Here is a 21,349-nt window from a genome sequence, read left to right as displayed (position 1 = left end):
TGAAAAGGGTTAGAATAAATATTGTCCATTTATGGAAATCACTTAGCACAGTATCAAGACCACAGTAGGTGCACCACAAACAGTAGTTTTGGCAGTTATCTATCTCCCCCAAAGACCCCTGCCTACCACCCTCCTGCTGCATAGGACAGCGTTTCTGCATGATCTTCATACACAGCAGCAACAAGGACCTGTGGGACGACGTTTGTCTGGGAGTGGAGATGAGGCCCAAGAGAGTCGGTGGCGTATCTGAGGCTTACCGGCCCTTGAAGAGCAGGAGCTCCTTCCCCAGCATTGTCACTGCATCAAAGGATGAGCTGGAGTCACAGAGGTCGGGGGTGGACGGCTTGTGAGGGGGGGCATGGGGCACCATGGGCTTCCCCAGGAAAGGTTTCCGAGGTCCTAGGATTCAAAATGACTTGGTCAAAATGGTAACGGGAATTTGGAGTTCACACACTTCTGTTCTAGATAGAGCCCCAAGGGAGGTTGTACACTTTCACCCTGGACATGTGATCATGACCATGGCTGTTGAGGGCAGGTAGACCGGGGTTTGAGTCCTGGCTCTCCTGGTTGCTGAGCTGTGTGATTTGCCGCACATTATTTAACTTTTTAAGCCTCAGCTTCCTCACTTGTTAAAAGGGAGGGATGAAAATAGTACTCACCTCAGAAGGCTGTTGTGAGAATTAAATAATTCCTGTAAAGTGGGTAGCAGAGTACTTGGCACATAATAAGTCTTCTAAAGATCATTATTTTATTATAGAACTTCTTTGATATCTACAAGTGTTCCAGATTAGAAATGTAATTTAAAAATTGGCATGGATCATTTCTTTGTAATTAAGTTCTCTTTTTCTCAATAAGAAAATTTTCTTGTGTGTTTTCCTATTATTTTCATAGACTCCTTGGCATCCTGCCCTGTGCTTTTGTCTTTTATTAGGCATCCAGGAAGAACTGAGTGAATTCTTGTGGAATTGAAGTACACTGGCAGTGTTTGTTACTTAAAGGGATCTTCTGGTGGATTGTCTTGGAAAACATGGACCCAAATCTTGCGAGAGCTGTCAGTGAGTCTCCTCTCCTGCTCTGCATCTCTGAGGACCTTGCCCCAGCTCCAGAAGAATGAGTCTGCACAGCTTGGACTGTCGCCTCTGGCGGGTCCCTGCTCTTTGATGAGGCCTCGTCATAACCACAGGTGAGAGTCAGGGAAGGAATGAGGCACAGGGAAGGGAAAGGTTCAGGCCTCTGATAAGGGTCAGATGAAGTTTGAGATCAGGGATGGAGTAGGGGTTAGCAGCAAGATGAAGATCAGAGGCGGGGTAAGGCTTTGGAGAAGATCGAAGCTGGAAATTGGAGAGGGTCAGCAGCGGCAAGCGATCGGCTGGGTGATATGAATGCTCCCTTGTAACATAAACCCATGTTTTCACATTTCATTCACCTGTGTCATAATAGCTGTGCCAAAATATGTGCTTTGTCTCCTGGCCGAGTGACAGTGGCCATCCGAAGGCAGTGACTTTCCAGAGCACAAGGACCTCTAAAGGCAAGTGTTTGAGCTCGGCCCTGCTCGGTGGCCCACAGAAATTGCTTCCCATTGGAGCGCTGCCACCAAGGCTCTGGAGCTGAGTTTGTGACATTCATGGTGCTTTTCCTGTCCCTCAAGGGTCAGGCAGATCTGGTGCTTTCCCACTCCTGGAAATGGATAGAGCTGGCTGAAGGCTTCTTGGGATGAAATTTGCCTTTTGTGCCTCAGGTGAAATCTGACCGATTTTGAATGGTGTGCCCATTTCTGGGCTTCCCACCCTCCAGATCCCCTGGGCCAGATTCCTAGCGCCCCAGGAAGGTGCTGGGGGATCTGGGTCTCTAGGCACTGAGAAGATGGGGAGAGGCTCTGATAAGCAGAAGCCTAATAACCAGGTCTCCAGGGCTCAAGGGAAAAGCAATTTCCTAGATCTTTTGCCTTTTATCCATTAAAGAAAAATTGTCAATGTCTAAGGATGTTTCAAGATTCCTTCTGACGGATTAATTGGTTTGTTTTTCCCTTAAGGAAAATTGGATACAGAGTTTCTAATAATCCCTCATTACCTTTTAGAAGAATGCTAATACTTGAGGTAGCTTATCTTAGGATACTTACTGCCTTTGAACCTCAGCTTTCTCAGCTATCAAACGAGGAAAACACTTCACACCCCACAGGTTAGTTATGAGGCTGGTGTAAGACTACACACATGAACCTGTTTTGTAAACTGCAGATCGGCTACATGGCTGGGCGTGGAGTTATTTTAATCATGATTGCTATTTTTAGGGAGATAAGGTCACTTATCTGCAAATGGGTAAGCACCACATATATGAACTATAAACTATATCCATCCTCTCCCAATGTGTAAATTCTAACCTGCACTCAAAGGAAAAACACAAACAGACAAATGACTATATTTTTTAAGGCTATCCAGGACTAATATGCTCTAAAGGAAAGGCATAAAATTTAATCACACATCACACACATATTTATAACTGGCAAATGAGCTCTTCACAAGAAGTCATAGTTGGGGCTATGGTTTCTAGATTGATCTTTACCAATGCAGATAAAATGCACTTTCTTTAAGTTGGAAACTGAATGCCTGCCAATTTCAGGGTTAGTGGTCAAAGAAGGTAATAATCTTACCGTATAATGCCTGGATCCCTTTCACATCATCTTTGGGGAGGTGGAATCCATAGGGATTCTGGTACTTATAAGTTGGGTACATCAGTGCTGATGGGTCTGTGGAATGGGCCAGGCCCAGGGCATGACCAAATTCATGAGCAGCAACGGTAAACAAATTAAAACCTAGACAATATGAGAGAAAAAAACCAGTATCACCACAGGTTTTTGTTTTCTCCATCTTCCATCTTTATAGGATAATTTATGTCCACATCACAGTTAACTTATCTCCTTTTCCTAACTGGATTATTCAAAGGTTGGTAGGTTATTCTGGCACTTAGCTTTGGTGACTTTAATTTTCCCCCTCTTGGCTAGAAGGGGTTGGAGGTGGGGAGGATGGAAATGCACATCAATCCATTTTGCTCATCATCAGTGATGTTTGGTAGACTGATAAAGGAGAGCCTTGGAGCAAATAGTGGCAATGATATTTGGGAATAATTCATAAATTTAGACCACGAATGCCTTAATAGTTCCCTGCTATTACAGCCTACACCTTTTGATCCACATGTTTCACACTGAAGATTTCCAGATGACCTGTATGCTATTCTGGAACCTTTATTCCCATCCCCATCACACTTCTCAGGACAGTACTGATTCTCTCGGGTCATTTCTGAATGTAGCCTATTTCCAAGAACAAGTAAGAAGTCATAAATACTAGGTTGTTGAAGGAAACGAGAGCAGTGCGTTGAGAAGGGGATGACCAGTTCTTCAGATGATATGCTATGAAACAGATCGGACAAGTCTACAACACAATTTGGGGTGGAGTTTTTTCCCTTATGTGATCCCTTTTGGATTTTTGGCTTACTTGTTTTTCCTAGCCAGCCTCCCTAGTTAAAGGGTGGCTTGGGACGTTGAACCTCAAGGTTTCATGATGGAGCCCAGAAGAAGGTACAATATTTTCCAGGTTATGGTGAATTGTGCATATATACCATTCTTTCCCATAGTCCACTTCTCAGCATTGTCGAAATGTGTATCTCCTCCCAGGCCTTCTCCAGGAGCAAATGCATGGGCTAGAGTCCCCCGAGGCCCATCGAATGGATAGGAATCCCCATGATCTAAACAAGTGGGGAGAAAGGCCAAAAGGATTGAGTCCTTCTAGCAATTTTGAGGGCATATCATATTACAGAAAACATTTTGAATAGCATTGACACTTAAATTTACTTTTCAGTATTTATTTGTTATAATAGGAAGTTCACTTGTCAATGAGTAACTGCCCATTGAAAAATAAAAGAGGCTAATTCATACTGCAAAGATAGTAAGCATTAAAAATAATTTAAAAAAACACCTTTTTTGTGTTATTGTTGCTATCACAACATCTGTTAACTGACACATAGGATACTGTGGACTTTGCACATGCCATGGATTACAAAAGGAAAACTAACCGGGGGGCATTGGATGGAAAAACCTACTCCACTGATTGGAATGTGAACCTGTTGGCAGAATGACCTTTCAAATTTGATTCAGCTGAGATAGTGATAGTGAATTGAACAAGTGTGTGCTTTTTGTTTCTATAGCACAATACAGTTTAAGAAAGTGTCAAAAATTTATCTGTAATTTTGACATACTTTCATGTGGAAAACTTATGAAAGTCATAAAGGTATCTATAGAATCCTAACTTTTGAAGCTTTTTTATGTTTTTGTTTAATTATCTATTTTAATTAACAATTCATTACAAATTTAATAGAAGAGGAGGAGGAAGAACAAAATGAGGGTTATAGTTTACCACTTTAAAAAACCTTAGTAAGGATACCCAGTTTTAGTTTGTTTGTTTGTTTGTTTGTTTGTTTTTGAGCTGACAGAACAAAGTTCTGGTATGCCATTTCTCAGGTTTCAGTGACATGCAGTCTACTCAGGTGCATGCACGGAGGACTTCATGCAGTGGCATCACAACTAAGTAGACTAGCACAGTCCCTGTGTTAGCTTGTGTATTAGGGGACAGACTGCAAGCTTGAAAGATCAAGAGAGAGCCAGACATTCATTCCTTGGCCTTCAAAGCTACCCCAAGTCACGCTGCACTCCCTGCCACTTCACCAGGGGTGGCCTTTGTCCTTTGGGAGGAATAGGACCTGCCCTGGGCCAGGTCACACCCAGGACCATTTCTAAAGGCTCTATTCTCAGAACTTGCTTGATCTTCTCTCTCCTAGCTCCTAAGCATGTTTTCCCCCGAGTGACATCAGATTCAAATTAAGATGTGGTCTTGAAATGACAAGGACACTTAGAAATGTTATCTGAGGAGGGGAATAGGTGGTAGCTCTCACTTACCCTGACTATTACGAAGCTGAGAAGGAAAAGAAATTTCATGAGCCATTTGGCCCTCCCTTTATCTATTTCCTAGACTTGCTTCTCTGAAAAGGGATCAGAGTGAAGCCATTTGGACCCCTCCTTTATCGTATTCCTAGACTGACTTCCTCTGAAAAGAGGATCAGAGTGGCCATTTGGGCCGCTCCCCCTCCTTAATCTAACGTTTCGCTACGAGCTTGCTGTCTTGAAAGGGGATCAGAGCTCCTCACTCTCACCAATCCCTGTGCAAACTTACGCCTCTACTTCTTACCAGGGTGAGCAATAGAATGGAGAAGAAGTGGGAAAGTTGGAGGCAGACCTCTCACACATCTCCCAAAAGATGGTCTGCAAGTGTGGGCAAGGCAGGAATGACACTTTCCTAACCATTGCTGCAGGGGGAAAGCTGTATCAAGGTCACTGTGGAAGGTATTTCCTTCAGTGAGGATTCATGGTGGGATATTCTTGGCTAATATGGAAGGGGGTATATAAGTGATAAACACCAACATGGGAATGGATGAGGTCATGTGGCTAATGGGAAAGCAAAATCTGCAAGAATTTGTCCCCTAGTGGGGCAAAGTCATAATGAAAGTTTGTTACAGTGAATTTACTCTACAGCTGTATCTGATGATGACAAGACATGTTAAGAACTCCTATTTTCTTGATTCTATTTTCCGGCCAGATGAAGATCATGGCTTTGTCATGGTCTTGGCCTTGGCCCATCACAGCACTGTGTGAAGGAGAACTGCGTGATCACTCGAATTAAAGATGTAGAAGGAACAGTATTGGGACAACTCTCCTTTGAATTAGTAGATGGAATCCAAGTACCACAATACCTCCATTTTCAAAAGATATCATAATATCCGCTTCTCCTGAGTTTATTCTGACAAAGTTCAGAGGGATGGCGCTACTCCAGGCCTGCAAGGCCATCTGCACTGCTTTTTCCACCTCGGCAGAACTCATGGAGGTTGTGTATTTAGATATTCTGTGAAAACGGAAGAAACATGTTTTCTTTTCAGTAACTGCTCCAAAGAAGGCAAGAATTACATGTTGAATTCAAAAAATGTTAAATATAAATCTACAATTTAGATTTTTTCTCTGAAGTGATAATTCTTATTTTGCTTTATTATATGTTAAATTGCTTCATGTGAAACAACAAGACAAATGAAAGGGAGAGATGAGAGAAGTTGGGATAATCCGGTACTGAAACCGTTTAACTTTCTTGTTATTATACTACCTCCGACTTAAAAGAATAAAATTTGTGGCCAGGCACAGTGGCTCACGTCTGTAATCCCAGCACTTTGGAAGGCTGAGGCGGGAGGATCACTTGAGGTCAAGAGTTCGAGATCAGTCTGGCCAAGATGGTGAAACCCCGTCTCTACTAAAAATACAAAAATTAGTTGGGCGTGGTGGTGCAAACCTATAGTTCCAGCTACTCGGGAGGCTGAGGCAGGAGAATCATTTGAACCCGGGAAGCGGAGGTTGCAGTGAGCCGAGATTGGGTGATTGCACTCCAGCCTGGGTGACAGAGTGAGACTTTGCTCAAAAATAAATAAATAAATAAATAAAACTTGTGAAATGTCACAGGTAGTAAGTAGTCAATTTTCTTAAAGTCGTTTTCATTGAGAGAGGACCTCTTTTCCCCAAAGGGACTGGATGTTTTCAATATAAAAAATAGAAATGTGGAGTTTTGAAGTTTTGCTAATTCTTATTCAGAGCTTATCAGGATTTCCCCAGGGCTGTTGGGGAAGATTTTTTTCCTCAGAATAATGCATTCTTTTTTTTTTTTTTTCTTTTCTCCCCCCTCCCTCTTTTTTTTTTTTTTGTTTGAGACGGAGTTTTGCTCTTGTCATCCAGGCTGGAGTGCAATGGCATGATCTCTGCTCACTGCAACCACTGCCTCCCAGGTTCAATTGATTCTCCTGCCTCAGCCTCCTGAGTAGCTGGGATTATAGGCGCCCACCACCACGCTGGGTTAATTTTTGTATTTTTGGTAGAGACAGGGTTTCACCATGTTGGCCAGGCTGGTTTCGAACTCCTGACCTCAAGTGATCCACCCTCCTCGGCCTCCCAAAGTGCTCAGATTACAGGTGTGAGCCACTGCCCCCCAGCCCAAAATAATGTATTCTTAAAGAGGAAGGGCTAGCTTTAAAAATGGAGGCTCACTGGAACTGAAAAAAGGGGTGAGACTTTCAGCAATTACTGGTATGACAATGACACCTGAAGGCAGAAAAATGTAGTGCTTTTTGGACTGTGGATGGAGTCAGAGTTGGTGATTGTTAGAACTTTCTGCTCTGAAGCCCAGGGTCTGGGGATTTCTGGCAACATACAAAGGAAAGGCAGGAAGGGCGACTTCTACCTGAGACCTTGGGCTGGGCTGGAATATGATGAAAGTGAGAAGCTGTGTCTGTGAGAGCCAACCCCATAAGGAGGGACCCGCCCTGCTTTCTCTCTCTCTATAGCTCCTAGTCTAGTGCCTTGCACATAGCAAATGCCTAGCAATTGCTTGATAAATAAATGAATGAATTAAATAATTAAAGCTAGCTGTTTTAGGGCCCACTCAGTGGCTCTCGAAGTTTAGGACCTATGATAATTACCTAGGAAGCTTGTTAAAGATACAGGTATGGTCCAGAAATCTGCGTTTTGAAAGGTATCCTAGGTTATTATAATGCAGATGGTGCAATTTCAATGAGAAACCAACAGCAATAATGCTGGGGTCCCAAGTGAAAGGACTGTGCCCACAGAAAGGATAGCAACTAGCTCAATTCAGGACTTGAGAGGGAAGGAACAAGGAGCTCTTCAACCCCAGGAATTGGGGCCAAAAGAAGAGAGCTATAGAATTGAAGGGGGAGACCAGAAAGACCCTCAAAGGGACTATTTAATGCTTTCAAAATATGCCAAGCCCACTGTGTAATATGAGTCTGCAATTTATCACAACTAGGTAGACTTATTACTTTGACATGCCCTCGCATTTTTGATAAGTCAGCCGTATCTTTGAGCTGACAGTGTGTGTTGGCCTGGAGAAGACAGGGAAGGAGAGAGGGATAGCACCAGAGAAGAAGAGAACATGGAAGAATCCCCAACTCAGGGTCTGGAGCTTGATAAAGCAATAATAATACTAGCTAATATTCTTTGAAGTCACACTATGTGCTGTTGCTGCATACACTTTTTAAGTGGCATTTATCTAATCCTCACTATGACCTGTAAGAGGAAGATCATCTTCATCATCTACATGTTATGATTAATGAGGTTTAAACCCAGTTCTGTCTGACTCGAAAGCTTATGCATATAAGCACTATGCTGTATTTTTTTTTTCCTTTTTGTAACCCTTTGGTTTATATTGTAAGAAGTTATTCTGAAAGTCAGTAGCTACATGGGCAGAGTACTGTGATAGCCTCTAGTGTCCTGTTTCATGGGGAGGGGACGGTGCAGTTGTTGGGGAGCAAGAGTGGATGGGCAATGTGTGTGTTGAGGGGGTTTTAAGATTGCCCACCTTATCGCAAGAATATTATACTTCCGTAAGTATCACATTATCTTGACCCATGCTTCTCGTCTTTGTTGTACATAGTTATGGACTAAAATTCCAGAACACAGTTTAAGAAAACTATGAAAAGACTCTGTCGATGCATATACATTTTTCTTGTCTTATTCTTACTATCTCAGAATCACTTTTGTGTTCAACTCCCTATGAGGTTTTTCTTCCCCAATTGCTTTGATGTTTTTGTTCAGCCTGCCACCTTATGGATTTATTGGCTGATAGCAGGTAACAAATGGCCTAGGGGATTCATGACTGTTCCCTGGGTTCTGGCCCCTCATTTAATCAAATGGACTCACTGGTGTGCCGGAACAGTTTAACAAGTGGCTCTACAAGGAGGAAAAAAAACCCCTTGATTTGTATGACTTGCTGATTTCTGTGTTGTAAATATTCTCACTATGGCTAATTCAAGCTACCAATTTACCATCACTGAATGCCAGGTTGTGAAGAGATGAGAATGAATGAACCACCCAGATTATACAGATGTACATAGCCTCATGAGCAGAGAAAATAATAAAATGTAGTGAAATAAGAGGCAATATGTTTTTATTACCTTTGTTTTAAATATACTTTATTTTAATATAATTACTAAATAATTATAAATATTAATAATATACAATATAATATATTTCTATTATTATAGAAAACAATATATTTTAATAATATTTAAACAGTGCTATTTTATTACTATAAAAAATATATTGTTAATAATGAATATAAATATTAAATAATATATTATTTATATTAATTTCATATAGTATAATTTAATTTAATTATTAATTTAATGTGATTTATTTAATTGTAAATTTACATAATTTAACAATGGCTGTCTTAGCAACCAGCTCACAAAATTCTTGGGAGCTTAACAAGTGGCTACAACGTTCCTGACATTTTAAGGATTGGCTTCAGTGAGCTATTAGGAGGCAGCTCTAGCACACCACTGCTTGGACTATTGCGCAAGTCCAGCATTTCCCCATCTCCAGTTATCATCTAGACGTGCTCATCCTAAAAGCGAAATCTGATCCCGGTCCTGGCCTAGCTCTCCACTGCCCTGGAGATAAAGTCCAAACTCCTTAACATCACGCTCTAGTTGCCCTTAAGGCTGCCCCTCCAGCTCATTTCCTGCCATTGCCCTTCCTGGACCCTCTGCCGCAGCTGCATGCCCTAGGCACTGGTGGTGGGAATGCTGCCCATCAACATGCCAGTCTGTCCACTCTCTGCTGCTATATGCTTGGTCTGGTTTTCTTCTTAGAAAACTCCTTACATGTGCAAGGCCTGGGGCAGGACCACAAAGAGTGGAGGCCACTCTTCTTTTCCGACCTGCACCCATCTGGCATGCGTGAGGCCCACGCAGGCAGGCACCATCCACCCCTACCTCAGGCTGAGGGGCAGGTACCATGCATAATTTGCCCTAGGTTGTATCAACCTGGGGAGGAAGTCTGCACTGGCCCCAGAATCAGGTCTGGCTCTGGGAGAGGGAATTCCAGCCTCTGTACCCTGAGCACTGCAGGGAGGGACAGAGGTTCTGGTTGGGTGTGTTCCCTTGGTTTATACAGGATGAGGCCAGAGGATTAGGAGGGGGAAGAAAGAGGGCAGGGAGGGAGTGAGGGGAGCTTGGGGCTAAGAGTGGAACTGCTTCTACTTTGCCTTCGAATCAGGCTCAGATGTCACTGCCTGGTCCCTGGGTCACTTGCTAGCTCTCTCCATGTGAACTGTGGTCCCACAGTTCACTGCCTAGAGCTATGATTTTGCACTTTTCACACGGAGCTACAGCTGTCTGTTTGCATGTCTGTCTCTCCTTAAAGGACTGTGAGTTCCCTAAGGTCAAGAAAGTTGACCTGTTCACCTTTATGTCCCTCAAATGGAATGCATTTTTTGAATCATCAATAAAAGATTTTTGGAGTCAATGAAATAAATTACTTTATTAGTAAGTTATTTTTTTCTTTCTTATTAAGCAGGTTGTTTTAAGAAAACTAGTTTTTACTGCCAGGTCATTAATCCTAGACTAGATTAAAGATATTTGTGTTGTTTCTAACTGATGAAATTGTTTGGAATGCCTAAAATAGCCAGTCATTATGATAATCCTAAGACCATATTTTCTGGTGAATTGCCCATTGTCATTGCCGGACAGATGGACCTAAACAGTTCTTATTCTTTCTTGCGGTTGTGAGGCGTCAGGATTTTTATACAGATGAGAAGGAAGATTTTTTTCAAGAAAAGGGAAAAGAGAGAGGGGTGTTTTCTCTGAATTTGGAAAGACTTGATCTCATTACCTGTACGTCAAAATATTTTTTTTCCATTTGGGTTCACCAGGGAAGAGGCGATAATTGGCCACATCAGGAACTCCACAGCGCGGCTTCTTGATCACGTCCATTGTGGTCGGGTCTAACTTCCCGGTGACTTGGAGGCCAAAGAACGCTTGTAGCTCCTTAATCTTCCTTACCATGGAATTGCCTCCTCTTGCAACCATCTCACCAATCTGGTGTCCTTCTTTATTTGTGTAATATTTGTCAAGATACGCCTGAAATGGAGAGGCAGGCTGACGTGTCTACAGCATAGTCTGGGAAATACTCATGCTCAGGTAAGGCAGGGGACAGCATTCCTGATGTATTAAAAGCAGTGTGTAGAGTATTTTCCCATTTATGAAAAAGGCAGACATATTTGTATACATATAGCTTAGCTATACTCCAAATTATTAACGATGATCGGTTTTGGGTAATGGGGATTATAGATTATTTAATTATTTCCTTTTGTCCACCTGCATTTTATAGTTTTTCTACAATGAATATAATAAATATGCATTTTTGCTTTAATTTTTTTAAAAGAAAAAAATTCAGGGAAGGAATCTGATGTGAACATTATTTCCGTGGATCACTTATTTGTCACTGAAGTTCTTTACCCAATTTGCAAATCAAAGGCTATCTGGTTTCTTTGGTAAACAGTTATTGGTATCATCTTTCCATTGTACATAATGCAAGATCAGTATGCTTTTAACTCTTGGAGGCATTGTATTCCAGCCCTTCATACTTTACAAAGGCAGAGGGTCCACCTGTTTTTCAGCTGAGGATTTTAATGAGTTCAGATGTGTTCAGTATGTGGGCTGGAATTTGTTTCCATGAGACAACTTTCCTAGGTGAGGCTCTTTGTCCCTTGAAGCAAATAAAATAAGCCATAAATTATAAGGCTTTCATTTGCACAAAAAGACATAAAGTCCTCAGTATATATTGTTCAAAACACTTTTCTGTGACTCAGGGCTGGGATTAGGGTAAAACGAGTGACACAGGGACATGCAAATACAGGGTTGAGGCCTGCCTTTGGCCTAGGAATTTCACCTACTCAGCTGATTTTAGGAAGATAACCAAAGAACTGCTAAAGATTCAGTCATCCTTTCATATCCATGGGGGAATTGGTCCCAGGACCTCTCTCAGATACCTAATCCACAGATGCTCAAGTCCCTGATATAAAATGGCATAATATTCACATACTACTTAAGTACAGCCTCCTGTATGCTTTAAATCATCTCTAAATTACTTATAATACCTACTATAATATAAATGCTATGTAAATAGTTGTTATACTGTATTGTCTAGGGAAAAGCTACAAAAAAAGTATGTTTTGAACATGTCTTCCCTGAAACAGATGCAACCATCGATTTTTTTCTTGAATATTTTCAATCCACAATTGGTTGATTGCATGTGTACAGATTCCATGGATACAGAGCACTGATTGTATTTAATTATCTACAATTTTATATTTATATAGTATATATTTATTTATTAGATATAAGTTACATACTATTCACCTGTATATTAGCCATATATTACCACATATAAACTATGCAAATTGTTTACTTATATATCATGCACACATATTTTTAACATATATATAAAGATAATAAATAATTGGAAGTAACCTTAATGTCTTATGTCAGGGGATTTAGTATATATATTATCCTATATTCATATGAGGCAATACTAGGCCTCTAGTAAGATCAGTTTTGAAAAATAAATATTAAATGTTATGAAAGAATGTTTTTTTTGTAATGGCAATATACTGAGAAAAGAAGAGAAGAAATCTTTATAAGGTTATAATAATAATTTTCTGAATAAACCATACATATACACACATGCACACACATACAATAATAAAAGGAAGTCTGCCTGAATATTAATGTTGATTATGTCTGGGTAATGAAATTATGGATGACTTAATTTATTCTTTATTCCTTCCTATATTCCAAATTTTTTTACAATGAGCATGAACCGTTACTGTTGGGGAAAAAATAAAAAGGAGTAAGTCTCACTCATATGTTTGGAGAGGGTACTCTATTTTTTCACTGCAGGATCAGCCGATCCTTCACTCCCTGTCCTGCTTGTGAGAGAAGATCACTTTCCCCGTTGTTGTCCCTTATAAAAACCTTAGGTGAGATGAGAAGCCAAGAGGAGGAAAAGGGAGAGGAAACATGGGGTACCCAGGCTCTGAAATCTAGCCTTGGTGTTCTGAAACAAAGCTGTGACTATTTGGTTCCATTCCACCTCTAGTTAGACCACCTTATGTAAGCATTTATGTTTCTCATCTTTTTTTTTGGCATGATGAGGTGGATTGGATGAATTGTTCCTGTCTGTGCATGTTGATGCTGTGATAATGCTATGCTTGTGGTAATGTCTGAATTATACTCCTCAGGGTTAAGCTCCATGTATAAGACCAGGTCCTCTGTGTCTCTGAGATCATTGATTTCAAATATTTTGTTCTCCTGCTAGGTTATGTGTTACACTCTATGTTCTAGTTTTTGTCTCACAAAATAGGTTATATAAGGGAAGATGCGCATGGTAAATTAAGTGGAAAACATGTTTGCTGTGTTTACCACTGCTATTACAATATGAGCCACGTTTATAAACATAAGTGATATCTAGTCATACCATCCCAGTCATATCATCAGGGCTGAGATGAAGCCAGTGGTGGGTTACCAAAAACTCTGTAATCAAGATAATAATTTAATGCAGAATTTAAAAAAATAAAATCAATGCCAAAAAATCCATGATAAACAAAGTTTCAAAATTTTAAAAACAGGATGCATTTCCTGCCTTGGTTGCCTAACACTAATCCTGGCCCTGAATCATAGAAAAGTGTTACGAAAGATACAGTCTAAGGGACTAACAGTGGTTAAACCTTAATAATGGAGTTAAGATGATATATTTTAAAACAGGGTTTTACTTTTTTTTTTTACTACGAACCTGCGTAATTTTATAACCAACAGTTTGTTTCTTTAAAATATGCACAAGATGTTATTCTGAGAGCACAAAAGGTTTATGGCTGGTCACACAGGCAGGATTGAAACAGTTCCTTTTAATGAAGTAAAATAAAATTAGAAACTATTCCTTCTTAAAACAAAATTCATCACTGCAGTGATATAAACAAAATCTCTCCGTAGTTGGTGCTTCCATAAGATGTGATTCTTGTACTGGTAAAACACCTGTCTCATTGCACTGTAAACCATCACTTTCTACCAATTTCTTATCACTCTCACCTGCTTGGCTGCAACCTCCTTCCAATCAGGCACTGTTTTGCCTTCACAGATACAAACCCTGTGTTTGACTCAGTTCTAGGATCAGAGTAGATGCTCAGTTAATGTTTGAGCTCTTTTTCTTTAGGCAAAATATGAAAGTATGTTTCCTTGAAGAATTATCAGATATCCTGAAGTACTGAGAGTTCAGAACTCTGGGCACTTTCTTGCTAAAGTTACTGACAAGGTTTTGGCATACTTTTCACAGTCACAATATTCTATCAGGCACTTAGGTGTGTGCTTAGAATTGCTTTCTTGTGATACCCTAACACTTGCATACTGTTGGCTCAGCACTTAATGTTGGCACTGGGACAAAGAATCCAGAATTTACCAGAATTGTCCCTCCAAGCTTCCCCACTGTGTCATTGTTAAAATTATAGAATATTGAGATCAATTATCAGGTGATCCTCTCTCCACTTCTCTTCCAGTATCTGACAGATAAAAGTACAGGAGGCCGGGGGTTCCATTCCTGCAGGCTAGCAGCTTAGGACTCCCTCCCAAGCCCTCATTCAGTGCATTTTCTTAGTGTCTTTCCTGAAACTTGAGTTTAAACTCAATTTAAGTACGCTCCAGGACAAGGTGAAACTTAAGGTGCATTTCGTCAACATTTTTCTTTTTTGGCGAAGTCACTGTCAGGTTCCAGGGTCAGGTCTGGGGCCACCACTACACCAAATGCACTGAACACACTGACATGCTCAGTGTCAGGTTCCAGCCCATGCTGAGGTCTGAGGGGAATGGGTGGGTGGCAGATAGCTGAAAGAATCATCAGGGAGGAGGTGCAGGCATAGGCAGATGAATATGGTTTTATTCAGCAGCTCTCTCTTCAGCAGCTTTCTCACACTGTCCACCCTGTTTCAGCTGCTAGAGCTGGCTGCTCCCACACACAGCTGCGCGGCTGGCCCGCCCTTCAGGGTCAGCAGCTTAACTCTCTCTCTCTCTGGGCACAAGCCGGTTCCTGGCTCCCCTCCACCCACCTGCAAGATGGATAGCTTTGGCTGGCTCTCTATTTCTCTGGGTGAGAGGACTCCTGTTCAGTGTCAACAGGGCAATTATACCTTTTACAGACAACAGTGGCTTAGAGCTAAGTGATGGCCTTCCCATGTTATGGCTACACGGCTATGATAACAAGTGGAGATATACACCTGCACCCTAAACTCATCGAGTCACACAGGATGTTTACCTCGGCCTATGCCTGCTTGGCTGCAGCACAGCCATGTTCCTTACAGTCACACAAATAGACGTGTGAGAACTTTTAAAGCTGTCTGAAAAATCCTAGGTTCTAGTCCAGGCTGTGTCACTAACATGCTTGGGCAATTCTAATTTCTTGTGGTTTCAGCTTTCTCATCTATAGAGTGGTTTCTGCCCTACTGGCTACACGGGTGTGAGGATCCGATGAGGTCCTCAATGTGAATGCTTTTAAGTGTGTCAGAATACTTTAAAATGACCTTTTACTCATTAAGTCCATATCTGGAAACCTATCCTGAAAAAATAATTGTTTAAATTAGCTTGATGTACAAAGATGCTTATAGAAGCTTTATTCATATGGAAGTAATCTATTTGTCAAATAAAGGAAATGGTCAAATAAATTATAACTTATATTCTGGACTATTTCTGAGTGTTTAAAGTGATGTTATGAAAACAGTATAAAATCAAAATTTTCTTATTACATAATGGAAAAGTAAAACCACATTTTGAAGACAATAACAATTTTAAAAAGTCTTTATCATAGAAAATAAAATAGTAGTAAAAACACCTGAATTAACAGTGTGTATTTTCATTTTCTTTAGTTATGAGTTCATAATAATGGGGTAATTTAAATTTTGTTATTTTAAACATAATTTAAAAAATATGCTTTAAATGTCATATTGATACTATTTTTTTTAAACAAACAAACCTAGAATAAAATCCTGGATTATGAGAATAGGTAAGCATTTTGTCATCTCATCATTTGCAAAGGACTTATGCAAATTAGCAAATCAGAATTTAAAGGACACAAGTGACATTAAATAAATCAAGAAGCTGTTTGTCTTCTCAAGTGTAGTAGATTTTTTGGCGGGAGGGAGAGGTGTATGGTGTTTGGCAACATGGCCTCTTTGGTGTTTCCGGGAACCATTTGTTCTTTCTTAGCGAGTGACCTAACAGATCACTTAGCAAGAAGAGAGCATCTCTAAGCATTCTCTCTGCTTAGCGTGACCCAGGCCACCAGGCACCAGAGGACCCGCTGGTCTCGCCTGTCCTTGGGACCCTCTTCCCTGACCTCTCGGCTCTAGTCACATGGGCCTGATGATCGCATTTCAAGCAGCTGCTGTTTCCTCTGCCTGGATTGCCCCATCTCCAGGTCTTCATGTGGCTGGTTCTTTCATGCAGCTCAGGTTCATCTGAAAGGTCATTTCCTCTGAGCAGCCTTCCTGGACTACTTCATTTAAAAATACTCCCTCCCCAGACCACTTCCCCAGTCAGTAACTCTCTGTCATCCTGATTAACTGCTTTCCAATCTCAACCGATCACTTTGTGAAATAATCTCGTGCACTCATTGGCTGACTTGTTTATCTTCTTGGAGCACCTTCCCACCAGCTCCCTCGTCCTCCTGGAAGCAGCATAAGCACAGGGGCTTCATTTGTTTGATTCCCTCATGTTTCTCCAGCACATACTGCACTGGAAGCATTCAATACATGAACTTTTGCTGCCTATTTTACTGCTTTTGTTTGTGATTTTATGAGGCTGATGAGGTTGTTATATAACGTTTCTATAAATTATAAGGTAGGATGTTATTAAATAATTCTTTCTTGTCACTGTGATCCTCATTAGAGGTTCGGCCAGATCATTCCAGACTCCTATGGAGTGATGAGTGTCCCTGCCCAGAGCTGAGGGTCAGGGCCATTGCAGGCCGAAGGTGCTGTGTGCCAGGTGAGGAGATATGGACAAGTTTCCCTGCTCCTTGGTCTAAGATCTTTCTGAGAGTATGTCATAAGGGAGACAGAGAAGGGCTGATTTATTTTGGAGAGGAAGAAGTAAGGAATCACTAAATGTCCCCAACATTCCCAGGCCATGCCATTGTTTCTAAAGATGCCCAGCTGACTCCTGACCAGCTAGAACAGCAAGAATGGCTCCACCCAAGAGTGTCTAGCCCAGGGATCCCCAGCTCCAGGGCTGCACACAGGAACCAGTCTGTGGCCTGTTAGGAACCCGGCCCCACAGCAGGAGGTGAGTGGCGGGCCAGCATTACCGCCTGAGCTCTGCCTCCTATCAGATCAGCACAGGCATTAGATTCGCATAGGAGCAGGAACCCTATTGTGAAATGTGCATGTGAGGGATCTAGGTTGCACGCTCCTTTTGAGAATCTTAAGCCTGATGATCTGAGGTGGAACAGTTTCATCCCCAAACCATCACCCCCCAGCCTCCTGCTTCCCATGTCCATGTAAAACTGCCTTCCATGAAACTGGTCCCTGGCTGATCTAGCCTTATGCCTTCATAGACTAGTCAGGGGTGGCTATTTTTTTCTGCAAAGGACAATAATTAATATTCTTTGCTTCTACGCTAACCTCTGCCATTGTGGCACAAAAGCAATCGTAGACAATCTGTAAACTAAGGGGCAGGGCCAACTGTAGTTTCCCTGAACTGTGGATTAGAAGGAGGGTCTCCCAACACCTCAGATCCATTCTGGCCTCAGCATGGCTCTCCTTCCGGAGGTCACAAAACCTCTTTAGTTTCAGAATCACAGTGGCATGAGGCAGGGTAGGGAAAATTACATTTGGGAAGAAGGCACCTAAAACTAGGTGGCACGGACAAAATACAGTTGAATAAAGATCCCAGTATCCTGAGTTACTTTGAAATTAGTTCATCTGAAAGTGAACTAAAGTCAAAGGAAGTTCAATTCAACATGGCTGTGCTGGGCATCAGCTGTGCTGTTCATCTGTGGAGCTGATATTTAAGTGTTTAATGACTGGTACGGCTAGGGAACTGACCAGTTAATAAGGATGAGTGGCAGAAACAATTGGTAGGGACATGCCATTGCACATGGGTGCAAATCAGCTCTATGATGCAGACAGCCAAACGGTACACAGGTGTGGCCTGGCAGGCAAGAAAGCAGCCCTGAGGCAGAGCTGGTGATCACAGGTGTGCTATAATGCTGGCAGACTCTTGAATAGGCCTGTGTGCAAAAACATTTCCTCTACATATCTTTCACTAATGTTGGAAATTCCATCCTTAGACATCCATTTCTTTAGGTTAAGGATGCCACCCTTCTTTTAAAAACAAAAAACGCTTGGAAGCATATATATAATATATAATATATATAGTATATATATATATATATATATATATATATATATATTGAATCATTTGAATCAAGTAGTCCTTTGCAAAACTTCTAATATGAAATCATTTCTATCAGACCCTTTCCAGCAGTCATATAGGAGAGATGTTAAAAGAGGAAAATACACAAAGTTTAAGTACATAAACTTTGTACTTTGTACTTACTACATAAACTTTGTTATGTACTTTGTATAGAAACTTTTACTTCGTTGGGGAATATGCTTTAGGGAGAAAAGGCCCTCAAATGAGAAGTGGGTTGGCACCCAGGAAGAACTTAGTCCACTTTAAATTTTGATCAGGGTTACCTTGAATATAAGAGCCTTTTAAAAAGTGTAAACACAGGAAATCTCTTCGCTGTGACTGCTAAAGCTTAGCACTAAATTCACAACCTGCCTCTAGCGTGCGGATTATGCCTCGGTTTTTATTTTTCTGCTTCTGTTTTCCATCCTACATCATTCCTGGGAAGTACTTGTTTGGTCCTTTTATATTGTATGGTTTTCACAAGCCACCTGGAATTTTTTATGAGGCAAGATAGCTAGGTAGATATATATTCATGTATTTATTCAGTCATGCAACATGGTACACCTAATATGCACCAGACACCAATCTAGATGGACAGAAGATAGCATCGATCATACTTCAATGGACTCACATAACATGATTTTAAAAGAACAATAGAATTTTTTTCTTATTTTCTCACTATGCCCTTTTAGGTTTTCTAGGGCAAAGGAACGAGAAGGAATTGGGCAAAAATTCACAAACCTGTGCGAGGCGGTAGTTGTTCCTCCAGGTCCTGGGGAGGCTGCAACTAGGGAGGGGCTGCAGTGGAAAACTTCAAAGCCATGATGAGGAGGACAGCAAGGCCAGATGCAGGGAGCACCTTCATCCCCTCACAGTAGCTTGGTAATTATATCAGTCTGGGGGATGGCAGACAGTGCACGTTTGCACTTCGACCTTGAGCTCCTTTTATAGAGTCAAACAGGTCTGGACTCTCTGAGCAAGGATGATTCATGTCTCAAACAGTAATTATACAGCTCATTTCTCTCCCTGATGATGGGGTAACACAACTGTACACAGGAATCAGGGAAAGCTTCATTTTTTTTGTTGTTGTTGTTATTTGCCAAGTGGCAAAAGAAGAACAGTCACTTTTAATGAAGTTTGTCAGCTAGTTACACAAATTGAAGTAAACTTGATTGATTTGAACCCAACTCAGCTGAAACATTTGATTAGTCTTAATTTGGGGGCATTTTTCCATTCTGATTACAGAAAAGATAGATGATTACAGTATAATTGAATTTGTCCTCCAAGTAATCCCAAACTCCCCATGCATTCAACCCAATCGCCTCTATCTTCTGCATTCACTTCAAAATTTTTCAGTAGCAACTGCTGTTCATAATGATGGCTCTGAGACACATAAGATCCTGAATCATCAAGGCAAGATAACATTATACTGTGCTGATGTAGGGTGGAAAGCAAACCGATAACTGTTAGAAAGCCTTTGAATAAATTAAGACAAGAGTTGTGTCTTAGTTAACCAAAACATTAACTAGAACTCCCCAATCTATGCACACTCTGGTTAATTGGAGTCATATTGTTTTTTTCTGGTCTGATTAAGATGGATTTTGATCCAGAGATGATATGGTGAAATGGTGTCATATGGTGGGAAAAGCACTTAGAGTCAGACAAAGTAAAATTAAATTTTTAAAAAGATATTTCCTAGCTGTGTGATGTTAGGCATGTCATTTAATCTCTGCGAATATCAGCTTTTTAAAAATCTACAAAAGACTGACAATACTACTACTATGTATAAACTTTTCAATGTTATGGAGTAACACATATAGCATGACATCTGCTAGCACCACTTGGCATCCCTTAGATGTGAATTCAAATCCTAATTTTGATTTTATACTAGATTCAAAGTTATTCCTATAGTGAATATAGTGAATTCCTACAGTCTTTCTCACTCTGTTGCATTTTGATATACTTTCTTGCATGGAAGAGAAAGTGATGGAGTTATAGCCAATGTATGGTATCTAGTGTACAACCTCAGGTACTCAACAGGAGTTTGTCACACATTGATATGGTTTGGCTCTGTGTCCCTAACCAAATCTCATCTCGAAATGTAGTCCCCATGTGAGGAGGGAGGTGATTGGATAATGAGGGTGGTTCCCCCATGCTGTTCTCATGATAAGTGAGTTCTCACAACATATGATGGTTTTATAGGTGAAAGTTCCTTCTTTGCTCTTCTGTCTCCTGCTGCCTTGTCAAGAAGGTGCCTACTTCCCCTTTGCCTTCCGCCACAATTGTAAGCTTCCTGAGACCTCCCCAGCCATGTGGAACTGTGAGTCAACTAAGCCTCTTTCCTTGATAAATTACCCAGTCTCAGGTATTTCTTTATAGCAGTGTGAGAATGGACTAATACACACATGCAAACAGAATTTCTGACATGTACTGTGAGATACACAAAACATGTGTTTCAGAAGAAGAAAAAAGAAAACCACAGATTAGATTAATCCAACTAACTAAATTGTAAGCTCTTTGAAGATTGTATTCTAAAAAATGTCACTTAATCAAGTTTGTTAAAAAAAGAATGAATCAATGTACAAACATATACTAATTGTCGCTTTTTGGTTTCAGGAAAGGAATAGGATATTGCAATAAGTTTTCAAAATTTGCGTTTATATGGTCTCCTGTCTTCTAGAGCCCTATCTTCAGCAGCTGCCAAAATTGAAGAACAAAGAGAATCCTTGAAAATTCCCTTCAACTGGTCATCCTCTTCCCTTTTTTTCTCCTTTAAACACTGTTCCAATTCATTATGAGGGCCCCAATGCAAAAACAGACATGGAAGTGAACATTGGAGTGAAAGGAATGATAGTAAGAAATTCTGGGGCCAATAGAAAATATTCTCACCTCTAGGACTCTATAGAGTAATCTAAGTTCCATTTTTGGAAGCACATGGAAGTTTAATAACTGCCTA

General features: G+C 40.8%; 1 protein-coding gene across 1 annotated transcript in view; it reads right to left on the bottom strand.

Moving 5' to 3' along the window:
• MMP20 (matrix metallopeptidase 20) overlaps nt 1-19,258 on the bottom strand; it is a 47,727-nt gene extending 28,469 nt beyond the window's left edge. Inside the window, 7 exon segments of the mRNA XM_017850096.1 lie at nt 258-399; nt 2,648-2,809; nt 3,613-3,738; nt 5,797-5,945; nt 10,769-11,016; nt 19,135-19,183; nt 19,185-19,258. Of these exon segments, the coding sequence (XP_017705585.1) occupies nt 258-399; nt 2,648-2,809; nt 3,613-3,738; nt 5,797-5,945; nt 10,769-11,016; nt 19,135-19,183; nt 19,185-19,258 (950 nt within the window).
• Nucleotides 19,259-21,349: the final 2,091 nt, after the last annotated feature.

Source organism: Rhinopithecus bieti, unplaced genomic scaffold (assembly GCF_001698545.2).
Source record: "Rhinopithecus bieti isolate Rb0 unplaced genomic scaffold, ASM169854v2 scaffold_33302, whole genome shotgun sequence".
NCBI lineage: Eukaryota > Metazoa > Chordata > Mammalia > Primates > Cercopithecidae > Rhinopithecus > Rhinopithecus bieti.
Note: the sequence above shows the minus strand (reverse complement) of the source record. Positions and strands in the feature narration are given on the sequence as shown.